The following is an 18,648-nucleotide window of genomic DNA, read 5'->3' as shown; positions in this document are numbered from 1 at the left end:
AGTCTGCTGCAAGCCCCCTATTATGACACAGTCGATGGTAAGGGCTGAGTTGTTCAAATCCCAGAGGGAAACTTGAAACAACTGTCATAATCCATTTTTACAATTTGCATGTTTTGGGATGCAGGCTTTGAATTCACTAGTGATAAGAACACCGAGTCTCAAGAGGTTTTTTTATAGAACTAAATTAAACATTTATTCATACAAGAAAAATTGTACACACATACATATGTCTACAAAATTACTACTATAATAACTACAAAAACCCCCTAATTAATCAGTTACAACCCCGTTAAGGCAACAGTAAAACTCAGAGATTTTAAAAGACCCCCGGCAAAGCACATTTGACCTTATGAATTTAAAATGGTGTTCCTGGCAGACACAGTTGCAGGCGTACAGGCTGGTTAGATCTTAAAATGCCTCTGCCCGACAGACACAAACTCTTTTCTATTTATACCTAGTTTTTCCTTTGAATGTAAATTTCCCATAGTATTACTAGGTTTTTAATGTCATATCTTCTAACAATAACATTTTCATCCCACTAATTTTATTAGTAATATAAACACATTGCTTGGCGTCTCCCAGCTAGGTTCAAGATTTTACTCCCATTCTTGGATGCTTTATTCAATAAATGTACACGTAACCTTTTTAACTTTCTCACTGTTTACCTAATTAGCATCTCAAAACTGCTATACATCACAGCACCCAGACTAGCTGGCTTCAATCCAATTAAGACACACACAAATACACATTATACACAGATGCCACTAAACTACTTTAAAAAATAATTTCCGATAAAATTATAGACATTAATCTCTTCATGACGCCCCCACTTAAAAAGGAGCCAAAGTTGAGTTACTAATTCCACACAACCATGAATTGCAGCTCTTGTGAGAGTACAGGACAGTTTAAATTCCAAGGGCAGGATTTTGCCTCTTCGACCAGAAGCCAGACTTTGGAACCAATTTCCGTTTCCCGAACCTGCACTTGGAAGGGGATCGAAAGTAGTTCACAGGCCTCAGTTTTCCTCAATGTCAGCTGCAAATTAGCTGGAGGGCGGGTTTGGCAGACAAGTGGTGGAAGTGGAACTCTGAAAGTGCAGGTCCGATTTAAAGGGATTACAGCAGCCTTTACTGAGGCAGATGTTTTGAATCAACATTAAAGTTTTAACTTAGCTGGAGAAGAGGCAGAGGCTGACACACGGTGCAGGGCAACCCCACACTTCATAGATGAGGTCCTCCTGAAGGGTGTGAGGGTGAAGCATGAGGTGTTGTTTCCAGAGGGTGGCAGGAGAAGGCCACCAAGCCAAATGAAGCAAGCCTGGACGAAGTTTGCAGAAAATGTTAGAAGCAGATATGCCATGCAGAGCTATTGAGTGCAGTGCAGCAAGAAATTTAATGATCTTCAATCTGACAAGGTGAGTGGAACACAAAACTCTGACACCAGGCCTCTGGGTATTCAACCTTCAGCAGACACACCAGCTGAGCCTAAGGGAACATGTTGCTGGGACATGAATGACCCCTCAGCAATGCTCAGAGCCCTAGTGCCGTTGAGGTCCTGATAACACTGCAGCTTTTTATGTAATTAAGCTGCTGGGGTTGGTCAGAGAGGTCAGCTGTGCCATATCACTCTCTCTTTGCAGGTGAAGAGAGCATATAATGCCAGGGAGAGGTCCCACACAAGAGGAGGAGTGCCCAGGTCGCTATCATTACTGCCATGGAGAAAGCAGCAATAGAAATCACTAAAGTGGCTCTGCAGAACCAAGTGGATGATGGAGAGATGGGAATACCTGGAGGAGAGGGTGAAAATATATCAAGATCTATAGGTGAAGGAGATGGTATGCACTCCTTCCTATCTAACAGCATGCCAAGAACTCATCTAAATTGGGAAGCTTCATCGCTGCAGAGGCTTTTGTTGTCACAGACTAGTTCTCATGATCTACTTGTCTCTCCCACAGAAGCGGGAGTGCAAAGTATTGCCACATCCCAAGGGCCTCTCAAACATCCAAAACAGTAGAACCAGAAGTGCCACTTCATACAAGCGCACCTTCACCCAGTGTAGATACCCTGACATTGGTGGGTCCTCACACATGATTAGAAATGGTGACACTGGGTGAAGAGCATGGCAGGAGTGACCAAAAGGAGGTGAAAGAAGAAGAGGCAGCTGTGGGCAGTCCCAATTGGAAGATGCAGTACCAGCACAGCCATACTCAACCGGTACGGGGTCTCAAGAGTCACAAGAAAGGAGACTCTATTTTGACCAATAACGAGAAACATGTACCCACACTTCGGATTTCCCTGAGGCAGTGCGGAGTCATGTGCTGAGATCGGAGGAGTCCATTCAGTTCAGGGCTTTGAATACATGAATTGCTCCATTAAGTGGGCAACCTCATGGATGTCAATACGCAGAAGCACTTAGAATAGATGCAAGAATTGTGCATTGACATGTAGAGAATACATGGAGCGTTAAGTGGCATGGACTGGTCAGTGGCGCTGATTGTGCTGGTTGTGCCCCAGGTGGTGGTCCCTATAGTGATTCAGAATGCCATCAAAGGGCTGAGGCAGTCACCAATGAAGATGTGTGTGCCAGCCCTCATGGGGCACCATCATTATTGGCATCCTTGGTCCTCTGACTGAGGAACAACTTATGCAGCAGGGCCCTGTGATGAAGGCTGCCCCTGATTTGATCCCCACAGCATCTCCATGACAAGGACAACCACCACAGGTATCTTAGCTGCAAGCAGACACAAGTGAGCAGGCCTTATCTGAGGCCACAAGGGGAGAACTGTGTAGAAGTTGCAGACAGCAATGGCCACCATGTCAGTCAGAACACTGAGTGGTTCACAAGAGTTTCATTCACTTGTTAATGTGACTTTGTAACTTTTTGCTAACACTGTCAATGCTGACATGAGGCTTTATTTTGAAGTCAGGGTCGGAAATCCGACACCTGAACTGTTCCAAGTCCTGAGCCCACAACACAATCTTATTTTTTATCATTCATGGGATGTGGATGTCGCTGGCAATTATTGCCCATTCCGGATCGCCCTTGAGAAGGTGGTGGTGAGCTGTCTTCTTGAACCGCTGCGTCCATGTGGAATAGGTACACCCACAGTGCAGTGAGGGAGGGATTTTGACCCAACGACAGTGAAGGATGGTGAGTGGCTTGGTGGTGTTCTCATGTGTCCGCTGACCTTGTTCTTCCACTTGGGGAACCACGAAATGGCAGAGGAGTAGAATAAATACTTTGCATCAGTCTTCACAGTAGAAGACACTAATAGCATTCCAAAAGTATTAAATAATCAAGGGGAAAAAGGGGTGGAGGAAATAAATACAATAACCATCACTTGAGAAAAAGTACCAGGGAAGCCAATGGGGCTAAAGGCCGATAAGTCCCCTGGACCTGATGGGTTGCATCCTAGGATATTAAAGGAAGTAATGACACAAATAGTGGATGCACTGGTAGTAATCTTCCAAGAATCTTTAGGCTCTGGAAAAGTCCCAGAAGATTGGAAAACTACCAATGGAACACCCTTATTCAAAAAAGGAGGGAGACAAAAAGCAGGTAACACAAAGAGTCTGCAGAGGGATAGAGACAGATTAGGTGTGGGCAAAAGCTTGGCAGATGGAATATAATATGGGGAAATGTGAGGCTATGCACTTTGGCAAGAAAAATAGAGGAGCTCAATATTATTTAAATGGAGAAAGACAGCAGAAAGCTACAGCATAGAAAGTACTCTTACATGAATTCCAAAAAGATAACATACAGGTTCAACAGGTAATAGGAGAGGGCAAATGGAATGTTGGCCTTTATTTCAAAGGGAATGGAATATAAATGTAGGGAAGTCTTGCTAAAACTATACAAGATACTAGTTAGACCACACCTGGAATACTGTGAACAGTTTTGGTCCCCTGATCTAAGGAAAGATATATTGGCATTGGTGGCAGTCCAGAGAAGGTTCACTAGGTTGATCCTGGGTATGGAAGGATTTTCTTGAGGAGAGGTTAAGTAGGTTGGGCCTGTACTCATTGGAGTTTAGAAGAATGAGAGGTGACCTTATTGAAACACATAAGATTCTTAGGGGGCTTGGCAGGGTAGATGTTGAGAGGTTGTTTCCCTTGTGGGAGAATCTAGGACCAGAGGGCATAATCTCAGAGTGATGGAGCACCCATTTAAATAGAGATGAGGAGGAATTTCTTCTCTCAGAGGGTTGTTAATCTGTAAAATTCTTTACCATAGAGGATGTAGAGGCTGGGTCGTTAAGTATATTCAAGGCTGAGATAAACAGATTTTTAATCAGTAAGGGAATCAAGGGTTATGGGGAAAAGGCAGGAAAGTGGAGTTGAGGATTATCAGATCAGCCATGATCTCACTAAATGACAGAGCAGACTCGTTGGGCTGAATGACCTACTTCTGCTCCTACATCTTATGGTTATGGTCCTATGGTATCTGCGATGCTGGGGACCTCTGAGGGAGGCCAAGATGGACCATCCACTCGGCAGTTCTGGCTGAAGATTGTAGCAAGTGCTTCAGCCTTATCTTTTGCACTGACATGCTGGGCTCCCCAGTCATTGAGGATGGGAGCTTTCTCCTCCAGTGAGTTGTTTAATTGTCCACCAGCATTCACGACTGGATATGGCAGGATTGCAGAGCTTAGAACTGATCCATTGGTTGTGGAATCGCTTAGCTCTGTCTATCATGTGCTGCTTATGCTATTTGGCATGCCTGGTGCTGCTTCTGGCATGCCCTCCTGGGGGGGATATATTGGGCCATGAGGTCAGAGATTGTAGTTGAGTACAATTCTGCTGCTGCTGATGGCTCATAGTGCCTCATGACAGCCCAGTATTGAGTTGCCAGATCTGTTTGAAATTTATCCCATTTAGTACTGTGGTAGTGCCACCCAGCATGTTGAGGGTATCCTCTCTGTGAACTTGGGACTTCGGCTCCATGAAGGATGTGTGCTGGTGACTCCTACCGATACTGTCATGGGCAGAAGCATCTGCGGCAGGCAGGTTGGTGAGAGTGAGACTAAGTATGTTCTTCCCTCTTGTTGGTTCCCTCACCAGCTGCCACAGGCCCAGTCTAGCAGCTATGTCCTTTAGGGCTCGGCCAGCTAGTCTTTCATGATGCTGCCAAGCCGCTCTTGGTGTTGGATATTAAAGTCCCCCAACCAAAGTACATTCTGTGCCCTTGCCACCCTCAGTGCTTCCTCCAAGTGGTGCTCAACATGGAGGAGATTGAGACTTCGTGAGGAGTCAATGTTGAGGACTCCAAGGGCAACTCCCTCACAACTATATACCACTGTGCCACCACCTCTGCTGGGTCTGTCATGCCAGTGGGACAGGATGTACCCAGGGATGGTGATGGTGGTGTCTGGCCATGAGTATGACTATATCAGGCTGTTGGCTGATTAGTCTATGAGACAGCTCTCTCAATTTTGGCACTAGACCCCAGATGTTAGTAAGGAGGACTTTGCAGGGTTGATAGGGTTGTTTGCTGTCGTCATAAACAAAGAGCATAATGAAAGGTTGCACACAATAGCGTGCAATTTCGCATCTGATGCAAAGATATTGTCATATAAACACATTAATTTCAAATTTTACGGCAATGTAAAACTTACCAGTGTTGTTCCAGTGCAAATTTCGTTCAGCTTTAATCAATTTAAAATCTATATCAGCCAGTTCATTGCTTATCAGAGGATATTCAACATCAAGAAGTGTAAGTCTTATCTGAAAGAATTGAAGAATATTATATTTTCAAAATTGTTGCTGCAAAGTTTTTTGCTACTAAAAGTGGAAATACCATCCCACTTTAATTTTTATATATTTTTTATATATGAATACAAAACAGATAGCTAAACATATTACAGACCTTGAAAGAAATACCTAGTAGCCCCATTAAGTGATTATTGATCATATTCAAGCAGCCAAAAACACATCATTTACATTAATTAAACATTGGTATTTCTGTTCAGAAGCCTAAAATTTACACATAAAAGTACAATACAATTTAATGACAGGATAAAAATTAAAATGGCAATGTTCCAGATTTTACATTGGCAGCAAAATGCTCGCCATTCATTGCATTTAAAATCTGCCCACATACTGTTCTGGGGCTTTTGAGCGGCAAGTTCCTGTCATTGGGCATCCTCTCCAGTGGAGTGCCCTCTACAGGGTATCTGTGGCATGTGTGAGGGCAGCAAGCAACAGTCTCTTCAACCAATCAGATTAATGAATCCTCACTGAGCCATACAGGCCACAAATTTCAGCTCCTAAATGCCAGTTTCTCAGTGCTACAAGTAGCATATTAGCTCCAAACGGCACATGCATGCACAATTCCAGGGCAAGCCATTTTGCATGAAATTTTGGTGAGAGGGTTAGGGTGCACACAGATGTCCGCAGAAATATGTAGAATAGGCAGAGCGTGATGTTCTGAATTGATGCCTGTGCTCCCATTTTGGAACTCAGCACTCCATTAATACCACATTTCAAACAAACACAACTAAACATATTCAGAAGCAGGGAGGACACTCCCCCAGTGCTATTTAAAGGGTTCATCAACTGCTTTAAGGCTAGTTCCTGTTGATTTCTACTGGCTGTTGCTGCAATTGGTGTTTTCAAGAGTTCTTGAAACTTGCTAAAGTCTACAGGAAGGGACAGGACTTTGTGCTGATTTGAAGGATTCTACACAAATCACTTGATCCAGGTGCAACAGTATGCATTCTCCTAGCATGACAGCATGATAGGATAGAATAGAATACAAGAGCAGGGAGGTTATGCTGGAACTGTATAAAACGCTGGTTAGGCCACAACTGGAGTACTGCCTGTGGTTCTGGTCACCACATTATAGGAAGGATGTGATTGCACTGGAAAGGGTGCATAGGAGTTTTACCAGGATACCTGGGCTGGAGGGTCTGAGCTATGAGGAAAGGTTAGATAGGTTGGGGTTGTTTTCCTTGGAGCAGTGAAGGTTGAGAGGGGACCTGATAGGGGTGTGTAAGATTATGAGGGGCATAGATAGGGTGGATAGGAAGGCACTTTTTCCATTAGTAGAAGGTTCAATAATCAGGGGTCATAGATTTATGGTAAGAGGTAGAAGTCTAAGAGAGGAGTAGAAGAGAAATTTTTTCGCCTGATAGAGTGGTGTGTCAAAAACTCTCATAACGTTTAAGAAGTATTTAGATATTCATTTGCATTGCCATAGCTATAGGCCAAGGTCTGGAAAATGGGATTAGCATTGTCAGATCTTTGTTGACCAGTGCAAACATGATGGGCTGAATGGCCTCTTTCTGTGCTGTAAACATCTATGAGTCTAGGACTGTTTCTAGATCCTGAAGCTGGCCACAGGGGGAAAAAGTCATTTGATTGGACTTTGGCTGAGGCATCCCCTTAATTGCCATGGAGACAGGTTCCCTATCCAATTAAGGGTGGCAGATGAGCTTTCAAAGCTGGAGGCCCAATCTGAGGCCTTCCAGCTTTAGAAATACATTGCTGCACTAAAGGATAAGTAATCGAGAGAGTGCTTCAACTTGGAGTGCCTTCCCAGGAACTTTTAAACATTTAATTTAAAAAAGGCAGCCAGGCCACCAATGTTGTGGGGTGTGGGGGGATGGTGTGCTTGGAGGGGTGCCTGGGGGGGTTAGGGTTAGGGCAGCCTTAGATTGAACCTGCACACAGGCAGTCAGGGAGGACCTATAGACCTATTTATCCATCAGGAAACTGGATGTCAATTGGCAAGTCACAGTCAACCTCGTTTACTTACCATTGACAAGATTGTGAACGAACCATTAACAATCCCTAGACCTTCCTGTCACTTGCCATTTCAACACACCATCTTGCTCTCTTGCCCACATCAGTCTTTGACCTGGTGCAATGTTCCAGTGAAGCCCGACGCAAACTGAAGTTCAACAGCTTCAAACCATGAACTCTGCCATGAAGCTAATAATGTATATAATATTATTGGAAATTATAATAGAGGTTTAATCTGTGGGCGTGTCTTAATTGAGCTAAAGCCAGCTAGTCTGGGTGCTTTGATGTATACTAGTTTTGATACGTAAGAGAGGTGAATAGAGCATTCAAGAAGGCGAGTAAAATCTGGCACCTACTTAGCAGAGACCAAGCAATATGTTTATATTACGAATAAAATTGATAATATGAAAGGGGTTTTATTGTTAGAAGAGGCTGGTGATACAACGAGAATTTATATTCAATGAGCTGTGCTAGGTATCACTTCAGCAGTTTTCGTGTGTACAGGGCAGAGGCAATGTAAGATCAAAGCAACTGTAAGCCTACGACTGTCTCCACAGGAACCAAAGTGAGAGGACCCTCATTTTGAATTTGTAAGGTGAAAATGCGTGGCCTGCTGTCTGGTTAAGTCTATGGGCTGCTGTTGCCTTCATGGAGATTAGTTTAGGAATTTGTTTAAAGTTATGACAGTAGTAATTTGTAGCCATGTATATGTATTTAATGTGTTGTAACTTAATAAAATGTTTCATTTAGTTTAATATAAAACCTCTCAAGAACTGGTGGTCTGATCCCTGAAGTTAGATGTGCATCTCAAACATACCACTTAAAAATATAGGTTATGACAGTTGTTTAAAGTTTCCCACTGGGATTTTAAAATAACGCAGCTTTATTGAAAGGCTGTATCATAACATTCTTTCCTCCATCTTTACCCTTTTTTAATCCATTTTTAAATTTCCATTTATTTATTTTTATTTGTTTATTTATATTTACTTAATTCTTTATTTTAATATATATTTTATCTTTTTATCTTCTTTTTATCCTTTTTCCCATCACCCTTCCCCCCAACAACCCCCACAGGGCCATCTGTCACTTGTTTCTATTGTTATGACCAATGCAGTTGGTAAAGATGAATTATTTAAAAATTCCAAAGGGAAACTTTAAACAACTGTAATAACCTATAGATAAAAGCAAAAAACTGCTGGAAGTCCAAAACAAAAACAAAAATACCTGGAAAAACTCAGCAGGTCTGACAGCACCTGCGGAGAGAAACACAGTTAATGCCCTCTATCCAGCTCTACTTGTCTCCCCCACCCCTTAAACCAGCTTGTATTTCATCTTTCTTCTATTTTTCCTTAGTTCTGTTGAAGAGTCATACAGACTCAAAATGTTAACTGTGTTCCTCTCCACAGATGCTGTCAGACCTGCTGAGTTTTTGCAGCTATTTTTATTTTTGTTTTGTAATAACCTATAATTTTAAGTGTTATGTTGGCGTTGCCACTCTAAATTCAGGAATCAGACCACCAGTTCTCAAGGTTTTACGTTAAACTAAATGAAACATTTTGTTAATTTACATAGGTTCAAATATATACACACATGGATACAAATTACTATTATAATAACTTTTTAAAAATTCCCAAACTAATCTCCATTAAAGCATCAGCAACCCATAGACTTAACAAGACACCAGACAAAGCATTTTCACCTTACAAGTTCAAAATGAGGTTCTTTTCACTTTGGTTCCTGTGGAGACAGTTGGAGGCTTGCAGCTGTCATTTGATCTTACATTGCCTCTGCCCTGCAGACCAGAAAACTGCTGAAGTTATACCTACCACCACTGATTGATTGCAAATTCTCATTGTATTACCAGCCTCTTTGAAATACACCTTTTAACAATGAAACCCGTTTCATAGGACCAATTTTATTAGTAATATAAACATATTGTTTGGTAGCTGCTAGATAGGCGTCAGTTTTCACCCCACTTCTTGAATGCTCTAGTCAAAAAATGCAAATGAGCTCTACCTTTGTTTACATCTCAAAACTAGTAATATCAAAGCACCTTGATTGGTTGGCTTTAATCCAATTAAGACACATCCACAGGCTAAAACCCTATTTTAAAAGAAAAATATTTCCCAAAATATTATATACATTAATAGCTTCATGACACTATGTTGTGCTTTCACAGAGCGCTGACCCTTGTTTGGCTATTAACACATCCTGCTATCTTACTTTCATGCCACTATCAGTACCTTATTTAGTCTTTAATTCTACCATTAACACTCCCTTTGTCTTGTGACCATGACATCTTTGTCAATCTCTCCTGGGCTCCCACCTATTTCTGACCTTCTATTTTGCTTCACCTATTCCATCCCCTTTAAATAGTATAACCATCACATTTCTCTTATCGTTAGCCCTGAAGAAGAGTTATACGGACTCAAAATGTTAACTCTGTTTCTCTCTCCACAGATGCTGCCAGACCTGCTGAGTTTTCCAGTATTTTCTTATTTTATTTTTTATTATTGTTAATGAACCAAATTAGCTGGGTGCCTCCAGGAGCAGACAGCCTTGACGGGTCCCGAACCACATTTCCCCAAGTGGCTAGCATTAGGAACAGAGTTGGGAAACCAGCTGGCACCAGTATTTTTGGGCTGCAATTACCACTTGCTGCAATCACAACTTCATTATTGTCAGAGGCTGTGAAGATGAACATGGCCATGAGCTTTTGTGCGCAAGCTGCTTCCAAGCTGAAACAGGTGATACTTGCAACATCTCTGTTTTCTGTCCACTGTTGCACAGGGGAGATCACTGGGGTTCTGTATTCCAAGACGGCTGAATTTTCTCTTGCCAGAGAGCAGGTGGAGACGCTATACAGTTGGGTGAAAATTGCAAGCTACCCCATGGCGCAAAGCACCTTTCTCTACGTGCCTGTCGTTCTGCTGGTGGTGCAATTCAACTTTGAGATATACCACAACGAAAAAGAGTATGACAACCTCAAAGTCCAATGGGTGTGCAACAAGTTCATACAAGTGAATGCCTGCTATCCTGACAGAATTCATGATGCCTTTATTCTGTTCCTGTGCCCTATGCCATCTGCATTTGAGCCAAACCAGATGGTGGTTTCTGAATGATGAGGGTTATTCTTCAACACAATAGTTCATGACTCTGATGCACAACCTATGCATGCACAGGCAACATGCATACAATGGAAGCCATGCTGCCACAGTGGAGTGCTGAAGCAACACCTCCAATATCTGGGCTGCTCTGGAGGAGATTTGACTCAACAGAGTACGTATCAAGATTAATGGAAGTTTCTGCTGCGTGCTGCACAAACCTGTCATCATGAGGGTACAGACTTACCACCACCTACACAACAAGCAGCTGAGGAGCAAGAGAAGGAGGAAAAAATAGGGGATGAGGAAGAGAAAGTGAGGTGGCAATCAACACAGCTCCTTTTTGGTTGGGCTTTCCATGATTGACTCCTCCAACTGGAATAGCAATAAATGCGACCCCCAAATCCCCATTCACCAACTCAACTTTATCTTCCCTCTGTTATTGACCATCATAGTGTCTATTTGGTCACAATGTTAAAATAAAAGACAACACAAAATAAACATTTCAAATCAAATTTATTAATCAAACCGTTCCATAATGCATTTAAACATCAATTAATCAATCATGTGCATTCCCTTACATCTTCTCTGCACCTTTGCCTGTCCTGTCATTCCTAAACTGTGTTACACCAATGGCTGCAACATGGTTAGTGGAAAGCAGTTGACTTTCAGTGGGGGAGACTGCAGTTGGCCTTGTAAGATGACCTTGAGCAGCTCTGGCTCCAGATAGTTGCGCTGCAGGCTGTACCATTTCAACATGAGCAACAGTAGTCTGGGCTGGCTGGCTGGCAGGCAATTGCAAAGGCATTGGCATAGTGGTTGTAGTGAGAGAATGAATGCTGTACCTGAGAGAGGGCAGCTGGACCGTGCTCCAAAGCACTATTGCCAATCTTCAGGGTGGCACCTCAGAAGTCCTAGAAATCTGTTGCAGGGCAGATTGCTGAATTGCTGTGCCACTCTCGAAGCTCTGTGAAAACTGATACCCACAGCCATGATGGCAACAGTCTGAGTTGGTGTGGTAGCAAACCGAAGCTTGGAATAGAGCAGACTGAGCTTCCAAGCAGTAAATGGATTGCATGACTTCCATATGAGCTTCCACTGCAGCACTCAGACGCTGTTTGGCTTCTGCTTAGGCTGTAATGGAAGCTGCAACATCAAGCTTCAGACGCAGCACCATAGCTGGGCTCATAAATGAGCTAACTGTCACAAAACTATGCCCCCTTAATTTTGAAAATATGGTTTTCAAACTTTCAACACGGTGGAAATTTTGCAATTTGAAATGAGAAAGAAAAAACTACCAAAAAATGCTGGGCCATCTACAAAGGTGAAGGTGAAAAACAAACAAAACTTCAGACCCATTGAAATTCATCACTGCCTAGGGAAGGGACATTAAAACACAAAGTGTTGGCTATTGAAACAATGACTACCGCAGAGAGGCCCACCCAAAACCCTTTGGAAATACACAATGGATGAAGTATAACAGGCCAACCTGCAACCACTGCAGAGAGATTGCAAGTGACACAGGGAGTGTCAAGAAAATTTTCAGCAGTGGAAACAGACTGAAAAGATACGTTCTCTCTCCCTCTCTCTTTTGGAACAAGTGCATTAACTTGTTTGGAAGATAACTTTACAAGAAATCTACCACCGACACGAGATCTCATAATAATTGCAACATCTTCTACATCTGACTACATCCATGAAACCAGCTAATCCAAACTGGCTGCAACATTTAACAATCTGCGCCTCAAGGTCAAGCAAAAGACATTTAACTGTATGTCCTTTTAATTTTTTTTATTGGACTCTAGCTACCCTTATTTCTGATACCTGTGTGTGTGTAGGGCATTGCATTTTTATTAATTTTTTCTAGGGTTCAGTGGTTAATAAATTTGTTCTTTTTTAAACTCAAGGAGACAATCAAACAAGGTTTCCCTATTCAAAAACAGAATTACCTGGAAAAACTCAGCAGGTCTGGCAGCATCGGCGGAGAAGAAAAGAGTTGACGTTTCGAGTCCTCATGACCCTTCGACAGAAGGTTTCCCTATTGTTCACTGTATAAATAGTTAAATACATTTCGATTTTAATAAGGCATATCCTCGTAAAAAAGAAACTTAAACCTTTGTTGTGACCAACTGAGGAGGCTCAATAGAGGGGAGCCAGTTCACTCCTTCTCACCTGGTCAAAATAAAATGCAGGCTTGTCTGAGATTTATTCCAAAAGACTGATGAAAGAATTGGAGTGGGGAAAGTAAATTGTTCCCTCAAAAACAATTTTAAAACTGCTAAAGGTTTTCTTGGGTCTATGATACTGAAGTGCTAAAATGTTCACATTTGATGTCAATGCTTTCATAGAGGAAGATGAGCTAACTGCCAAGAAGCTAAGGGTACTATCCTTGGAAGAATCAAATGGTGTAGCTAGGCACTTAGAGGTGAAGTTCCATCCAAAAGCCAGGAAAAAGAAAATTTTAAAATGGGGGCGAAACATCTAGAGGTGGAAATTGAGGACACTGAAACAGATAAATTAGCAGCAGAAAAATTAAAATTGGAGCAGTGAAAATTGGAAGTGGAATTTGAGGAAAGGTAAAAATTAAGAGAGGCAGCGAAAGGAAAGAGAGAGAGATGCAGGAAAGGCAAAAAGATAGAGAGAAAGAGGCAGGAACAGAAAAGGGAGAGAGAGAGGCAGGAACTGAAAGAAGAAAGAATTTTCCAAAGAAGACAGCAAGAAAGGGAAATAAGACTATGTAAACTGTATAGGAGATAAGAGGCAGCTAGGGCAAATTGGAGAATAGTACTCCTGAAAGGCATGCATACAGGGAACTGAGAGAGGTTGGACAACCTACAGTAGGTGGTAGAACCCATGAACTTTGGAGTAGCTAGGGAAGAGCTACTGAAACTTAAAAAGGCTGTGTTTGGGCCAGTAGAAGTAAAATGGGTCATTACAAAGACATGGTTACAAACAGGCTAAGGCTGGGACCAGTATATTAAAGAATATTTAACATTTTGGAAGTGCAGCAAGAAAGGAAAAAGGAGGTGGGGAGGCTCTGTTAATAAACGATGACATCAGTATAAATTGTGAGAAATGATCTTGGTTCACAATATCAAGACACAGAATCAGTTTGGGTGGAGATAAGAAATAGCAAAGTAAAGAAATCACTGGTGGGAGTAGTTTATAGGCCCCCAACAGTAGACACACAGTAGGACAGAGTATACATCAAGAAATAATCAGGGCTGGCAGGAAAGGCAATGCAATAATTGTGTGTGACTTTCATCTTCAAGGATTAGAGTGGCCAAAGACAAAAAGGTCTGAAAATTGGTGACTGAAGACAAAAAGGGCTGAAAATTAGTGACTGAAGACAAAAAAGTCTGAAAATTAGTGACTGAAGACAAAAAGGTCTGAAAATTCTTTTGTGAAAAGGAATTATGAATACATTTTTGCACAAAGTGGCAAAGTAACGGCAGTGTGAGGGACTAAAAACTCATTACAAATTTTTACAATCTTTGGTGAAGTTCAAATATTTCTATAGTAAAAGTAAAATACTGTGGATGTTGGAAATCGGAAATAAAAACAGGAAATGCTGGAAAAACGTAGCAGGTCTGGTAGCATCTGCGAAGAGAGAAACCAAGTTAACAGGCGGAATTTTCTGAGCTCACTGGCGACAGACGTGATAGGGATCATACGCGGAAAATATGGCATGACCTGCTTCATGACGATCGTACGCTCAACCCACCAATGGTGGGCCGTTTTTCCTGCCATCAGTCGACAGGGAGCTAATTGTAATACATTAACATATAATTAAAAGGCCATCCTGCCAGGCTCTTGGAACCCTGCCACGCTCTTGGAACCTTGCCATATTGTCTGTTCACATCGGCATGCTTTCCCAATGACATATTTCACGCAGGCGATGTGCACTTGGCGGCCTTCATTTTGGGGGAACTGAGGTGAGTAAGCAGCAGCGTTCTCCACACTCGCCTGTTGTTTACAGGCCTCAGAGGAGCTGGGGGGTGGAGGCAACCGATGCCAGGCCCCGGAGGCGACTGCTGTTGGGGAGTGCAGGGGTAGGGGGGGTGTGGGGCGTGGTGTCCAGGGTCAAGTGCTGGCCAGCCTCGGTGGAGATTGCTGGTGGGGGGTGATGTCCAGGGGCAGGTGCTGGCCAGCTTTGGAGGCAGCCATTGTCAGTGGGGGGGTCAAGTATTGCCCTGGCGCTGCATCCTGCGCACTGACAATCGAGGTGGGGGGTAGGGTAAGCAAGGGAAGTGGCCACGCATTAGGCACACCTATATAAACTGACCATGCCTCTGCAACTGAGACAGATCAGGTGCAGCCACAGTGATATGATTGGGGTCGGGCTCCTAGCCTGCCCGCCCATGCAAGCATCGTGCAGGCACCAAAGGATCACCAAACGCACCATAGCTTACCGACCCACCAACCCCACCTCCCCCACCAGCACAGACTTCGAGTCTGCCACCACTTTATTGGACCGTGGAGCAGTTGGACTGCACACTTTGTACAATCTCCTTGCCAACGTTGGACACGTAGCAGTCATTGCTGGAGGCGCTCACAGCCCCTTGCAATCTCAGAATCCCGGTTTGGACCATTGTTCCCCATGTCACAGGTTGACAGGACAGCCATGCAGCACACTCACCTCTAAGCCACCCGAGTGGTGACATGCACTCTCTGGGAAGCGTTGAGGGATGGTCACACGGCCAGGAAAGGTGCTAAGTACAGCCATGACAGCCACGTCTCTCTCTCTTTCATGGTGCAGGAGGACCATATCAGGATCATGGATCCTGGTGACTTAGCTGTATGCCTGACAGAGACAGAGGCTCCTGGGGCTGTGCAAAGGCAGGAGCGTCAACCTCATTAAAAAGGGGCAGCAGGTAGCACATGCTGCCCAGGAGCGACAATGAGCCGTGGCTGGTCGCTGCCTAGCAACACCCAGGGTCTATTGACGCCACCTGCCATTCCTGCAGGTAACTGAGAACCAGTGTCGCCGACAACTGCGCATGTCTAGGGATCTGGTGGCTCACATCTGCCACTTACTACAGAACTTGGCGACAAGGAGGCATGAAGGGTATCCACTGCCAGTGACTGTGAAAGTGACCACAGCACTGATTTTCTATTCCAGTGGCTCCTTTTAGGGCTCCACAGACGACCTCTGTGATATTTCACAATCCACCACCCACAAATACATCCACGAGGTCATGGATGCCATCTCCTCAATGGCACACAACTTTGTGCATTTCGCCTGGGACTGGGACAGCCAGGATGCAAGGACCATTGGATTCGCCCTGATCTCGGGATTCCCACAGGTGCAGAGTGCAATTGGCTGCACTCATTTGGCGCTAAGGTCTCCATCGCTACACTTGGTGGGCTTCATCAACCACAAGGGCTTCCACTCACTGAATGTGCAGCCGGTATGCGGCCACCAGAAACGCATCTGAAAGGTGTGTGCACGGTTTCCAGGGAGTGTGCATGACGCCTACATCCTGAGTCATTCACAGATCCCTGCAGTCTTCCAGGGTCTACAGAGGCTGCAGGATTGGCTCCTTGAGGTGTCATGAAGCTATTAATGTATATAATATTTTGGAAAATATTCTTCTTTTAAAATAGAGACTTTAGTCTGTGGGTATATCTTAATTGGATTAAAGCCAGCTAGTCTGGGTGCTTTGATGTACTAGTTTGAAATGTAAACAGAAAGATAGCGTACATTTGCATTTTTTGAATAGAGCATTCAAGAAGTGGGGTGAAAACTTGATGCCTTTCTAACAGATACCAAGCTATATGTTTATATTACTAATAAAATTGGTACTATGAAAGGGGTTTCATTGTTAAAAAGTAAAGTTCAAAGAGACTGGTGATACAATGAGAATTTGAATTCAATCGGTGGTGGTAGGTATAACTTCAGTAGTTTTCAAGTATGCAGGCAGAGGCAATGTAAGATCAAAAGGCAGCTGCAAGCTTCCAACTGGCTCCTCAGTGAAAAGAACCTCCTTTTGAATTCGTAAGGTGAAAATGCTTTGCCTGGTGTTTTGATTAAGTCTATGGGTTGCTGTTGCCTTAATGGAGATTAGTTTGGGAATTTGTTAAAAGTTATGCTGGAAGTAATTTGTAGCCATGTGTACATATATTTTAACTTATGTAAATTAATAAAATGTTTCAATTAGTTAATGTAAAGCTTCAAGAACTAGTGGTTTTATTCCTGAGTTTAGAGTCGCATCTCAAACATAACACTTAAAATTATAGGTTATGACAGTTGTTTAAAGTTTCCTTCTGGGATTTTAAAATAACTCTGCTTTACCAACTGAATTGGTCATAACAGGGGACAAAGGCTACCCACAGAGGCCGTAGCTGATGACACTCGTGAGGCGGCCTCAGGCTGCAGAGAGCAACGCTATAATGAGGCTCATGCACCAGCTCGCAACTTGGTGGAGCAGACCATTGGGATGCTGAAGATGCGGTTCCGGTGACTGGACCAGTCTGGTAAAGTACTGCAATACAGACCGCAGAGGGTGTCATGCATCGTCATCATCTGCTGCGCTCTTTACAACCTGGCACTGCAACGGGAAAAGCAGCTGGCTGAGTAGGAGATGGAGGAGCAGCACGTCTCCTCCGATGAGGAGGAAACCAACAGGGATAAGGGTGAGGGGGTCCTTGGTGGTGACGATGATAGGGATGAGGCTCTCACACTGGCCAGGCAAAACAGGGGCGCTCAGGAGGCCCTCATAGCTGCCAGGTTTGTGGAGGATGATGATGACATGCAGTGAGGTGTCCCCATAGATCCTCACATCGCAATTGTGAAGGTTTGACTCCAACCTGGTTCATGGCAATGCCAATACCCTCTGTGAGAATACTCCTGTCATGGAGATGCAGTGGAGGCCTTAATAGTCACAGGAGGATGATGACAACATGCAGTGACAACACTCCATAGATCTTCGCATAGCCTCTGAGGATGTCTGAGTCCTGTCTGGTCGAGGGCAGCTCGCTTGCCCTCCATGATCAGAGCCATCTCAAAGACACAGCTGTGAAACTTTAGACGTAATCTGATGCTGTGTCCGCCTTCAGCAACTCAGCCCTTCAGGAGCTGGTGCACAGCATCACTGGTCACAGATGCTGGTGTGATGGGGGCTAGCCCCACCCTAAATGTACTGACAGCACACAGAAAGAATGAGAGAACTCTGTGGCACTGGCCCACTACATTCTGGCAGCAATAACCAGCACCGCTGAGGTGCAGGCATCAGTAATGTTTCCAGAGAGTGTGAGGCTGAACCATCGCTATGGTCTGAAGGTTGCACAGAGCACAGAGAAGAGGCCCTGGACTGAGACACCTGCCTTTTATTTTGTGCAGAAAGGTTTCATATCTGAGTGACAAGAACACTGCTTATCAGAACAAGGAGTCACAGGCAGGGAGACCGTGGTGACTGCCATCCTGCCAGTGTTGACCTCGGTGCATTGTAATGCCGGCGCTATCGCCTCACCCTGAAGACGGTCAGACTCCTCCATCGTGCCCTGCAATCTGAGGACTGCAGCAGACATCCCTTCCTGATGTTGCCTAGCTTGCTTTGCAGCTATAGTAACTGTGATACGATCGAGTCAAGAGGCTCGTCATCCGACTCGGACTCAGCAACATTCTAGCCTCCAGCAGTCCTCCGAGTGCCGGGAACCTGGGAAGTCACTGCCTCCGCCTAGTGTGGATCAGAAAATGCGATGTGCTCACCAGACTGTAATCCTGAGGTTTCTCTAAAGCTAGGTCCCCCCGAGGTGTGTGTCTCTGTGCTGGTGAAGATGTGAGTGAGCACTGTGACGGA

The 18,648-nt window shown here is 43.9% G+C and overlaps 1 protein-coding gene across 1 annotated transcript in view; it reads right to left on the bottom strand.

Moving 5' to 3' along the window:
* LOC121293673 (dynein heavy chain 17, axonemal-like) overlaps positions 1-18,648 on the bottom strand; it is a 729,083-nt gene that overhangs the window by 589,800 nt on the left and 120,635 nt on the right. The window contains exon 14 of the mRNA XM_041216840.1: positions 5,615-5,723. Coding sequence (XP_041072774.1) covers positions 5,615-5,723 — 109 coding nt within the window. The remainder of the gene's footprint in view (positions 1-5,614; positions 5,724-18,648) is intronic.

Source organism: Carcharodon carcharias, chromosome 22, assembly GCF_017639515.1.
Source record: "Carcharodon carcharias isolate sCarCar2 chromosome 22, sCarCar2.pri, whole genome shotgun sequence".
In the NCBI taxonomy this organism is placed as follows: domain Eukaryota; kingdom Metazoa; phylum Chordata; class Chondrichthyes; order Lamniformes; family Lamnidae; genus Carcharodon; species Carcharodon carcharias.
Note: the sequence above shows the minus strand (reverse complement) of the source record. Positions and strands in the feature narration are given on the sequence as shown.